The 2,671-nt window shown below is 50.5% G+C and overlaps 1 protein-coding gene across 1 annotated transcript in view; it reads left to right on the top strand.

Annotated features, from left to right (window-relative positions):
- CSMD1 (CUB and Sushi multiple domains 1) overlaps nt 1-2,671 on the top strand; it is a 710,708-nt gene that overhangs the window by 528,154 nt on the left and 179,883 nt on the right. Inside the window, exon 19 of the mRNA XM_015570591.1 lies at nt 1-81. Coding sequence (XP_015426077.1) covers nt 1-81 — 81 coding nt within the window. The remainder of the gene's footprint in view (nt 82-2,671) is intronic.

Genomic DNA, 2,671 nt, shown 5'->3' with positions numbered 1-2,671 from the left:
CCGTCCTGTCTCCGGGCTTTCCAGACTTTTACCCAAACTCCCTCAACTGCACCTGGACCATCGAAGTGTCCCACGGAAAAGGTAGGGACACGGCGTCTGTCTCCGACCGGCGGTCACTCACAGGATGCAGACGTGGGGGGAGAAAGGGTGTGAGTGTCTGCGTAAGTCAGCGGACAGATCCCGCATGGTTTCGCTGCTACTGTTTATGTTTTTACACATTTTAGAAGAATAATGGTCTTCAAGTGATTAGTGCTACGAGCAAAAGTGGATTTCTTGTTTTACTGCGTATTTGTCAGATAAACTGTGTTTATGCATGTGCACGTAGACTGGAAAATTCGGCACAACGTAAGGAAAGGAGGCGTAGATTGTGTAGGATGTGACTATTGAATAGATAAAGGGAAGTGAGAAGAAATGGACTCAACTTCCAATTCCCCGAGAGACCTGGGCACCTGGGGGCTGCCTGGGCTTCGACGTTCCCGCGTCAGATCTCCGCCTGACCCGCGGCGGCTCATGGCACAGCTGCCTCTCCCCACTGCACAGGCGCATAGCGGGGACCCGGGAGAGGCCCTTTGTGCCAGGACCGGAGCTCATGAAGGGCACAGGGCTGCCCCACGGGTTTCCTTTTAGGTTTGTTTTGGGTGGTTTTTTTTTGAGATGTCTGAACTTGTCGTTTTTGACAAAATAATTTGGGGATTTGATCACATAAGTATCATGTAGACTCACATCTGACCTCTCCTTGAGGTTGGAGAGATACGTGTGTACAATGCTGGGCCGCCCCCGCCCCCAGCAGGCTTGGGAAAGGGTCAGCCTTGAAGAAAGTTAAGAATAAAAAGAGCCACATGATGAATGCCATGACATGGAGACGTTTTTTTGACAAAAGAACCTGTTCATAGTTCATTTCACTGACTTCGCTCTGGGGATCCAGAAAGGATGCTCTGTGGGCACTGTTGCTGGGCGAGCATGTGTGTGAGGCACATACCCTGTGCCTTCCCGCAGGTGTGGGGTATGTGCTGGGCGGTCCAAACTAAGATTTCCTCTAGGGCATCTGTTGAACGCACATGGGGAGGTTCTCTCATCCGTCATTCCAGATGCTCTGCTGAAGGGCCCAGCGACCATTTCTGCATGCAGGCCATGGTCAAACTCGTCACGTGTGCTCCTGCCTCTCTCCCTCACTATAAATCTGTATCTATGTCTATATCTATATCTATCTATATCTATCTATACCTACATCTATATCTATATCTATGTCTATATCTATACCTACATCTGTATCTATTTCTATAAACTGTATATCTATATCTATTAGTAAGAATATATCTATGTCTACATATCTATATCTATACCTACATCTACATCTATTTCTATAAACTATGTATCTATACCTACTAGTAAGTCTATATATATATGTCTGTATCTATATATCAATATCTAGCTGTCTCTATATCTGTATCTATATCTGTGTCTCCATCTTGCCTACACTGGTATTAGATCTATGTTGATTGATGTCTATGTATCTATACCTCCATCCACACTACACTTATATCTACTTAAACATTTATTCATTTTTGCTGTTTAACTCGCTTACTTCTTTCATTTCTAAAGCCACACTCTTTTACCCATTGTCTGCGTGGACTTCAAAGCTTAAGGTTAAATTTGGATTCCAGGCAGATTTCTCACAGCCCAAAGGAAGCATCTCCAGCAACGTTCTCCCTCCCCCCTCCGTGCCTCTCATGGATCCCCCTCCGTGCCTCTCATGGATCCCCCTCCATGCCTCTCATGGATCCCCCTCCGTGCCTCTCATGGATCCCCCTCCGTGCCTCTCATGGATCCCCCTCCGTGCCTCTCATGGATCCCCCTCCGTGCCTCTCATGGATCCCCCTCCGTGCCTCTCATGGATCCCCCTCCGTGCCTCTCATGGATCCCCCTCCGTGCCTCTCATGGATCCCCCTCCGTGCCTCTCATGGATCCCCCTCCGTGCCTCTCATGGATCCCCCTCCGTGCCTCTCATGGATCCCCCTCCGTGCCTCTCATGGATCCCCCTCCGTGCCTCTCATGGATCCCCCTCCGTGCCTCTCATGGATCCCCCTCCGTGCCTCTCATGGATCCCCCTCCGTGCCTCTCATGGATCCCCCTCCGTGCCTCTCATGGATCCCCCTCCGTGCCTCTCATGGATCCCCCTCCGTGCCTCTCATGGATCCCCCTCCGTGCCTCTCATGGATCCCCCTCCGTGCCTCTCATGGATCCCCCTCCGTGCCTCTCATGGATCCCCCTCCGTGCCTCTCATGGATCCCCCTCCGTGCCTCTCATGGATCCCCCTCCGTGCCTCTCATGGATCCCCCTCCGTGCCTCTCATGGATCCCCCTCCGTGCCTCTCATGGATCCCCCTCCGTGCCTCTCATGGATCCCCCTCCGTGCCTCTCATGGATCCCCCTTTAATGGCAAAAACAAATGTTCCCAATATGTCAGTGACATACAAGTACACGAGACCCACAACTCTCTGTGGATTCTCTTTGTTTCTCTCTGTGTGTGTGTATGTGTGTGTGTGTGTGAATGTGGGTGTGTGTTTGTATGTGTGAGTATGGGATACGTGGTTGTGTGTAAATGTGAAGTGTGTGAGTGTGCGTGTAGTTGTGTGTGTGAGTGTGGTTGTGAGTATGGTTATGTGAGTGTG

Source organism: Myotis davidii, unplaced genomic scaffold (assembly GCF_000327345.1).
Source record: "Myotis davidii unplaced genomic scaffold, ASM32734v1 scaffold807, whole genome shotgun sequence".
NCBI lineage: Eukaryota > Metazoa > Chordata > Mammalia > Chiroptera > Vespertilionidae > Myotis > Myotis davidii.
The sequence above is the reverse complement of the archived record's forward strand: the minus strand, read 5'-3'. Positions and strand labels throughout refer to the sequence as shown.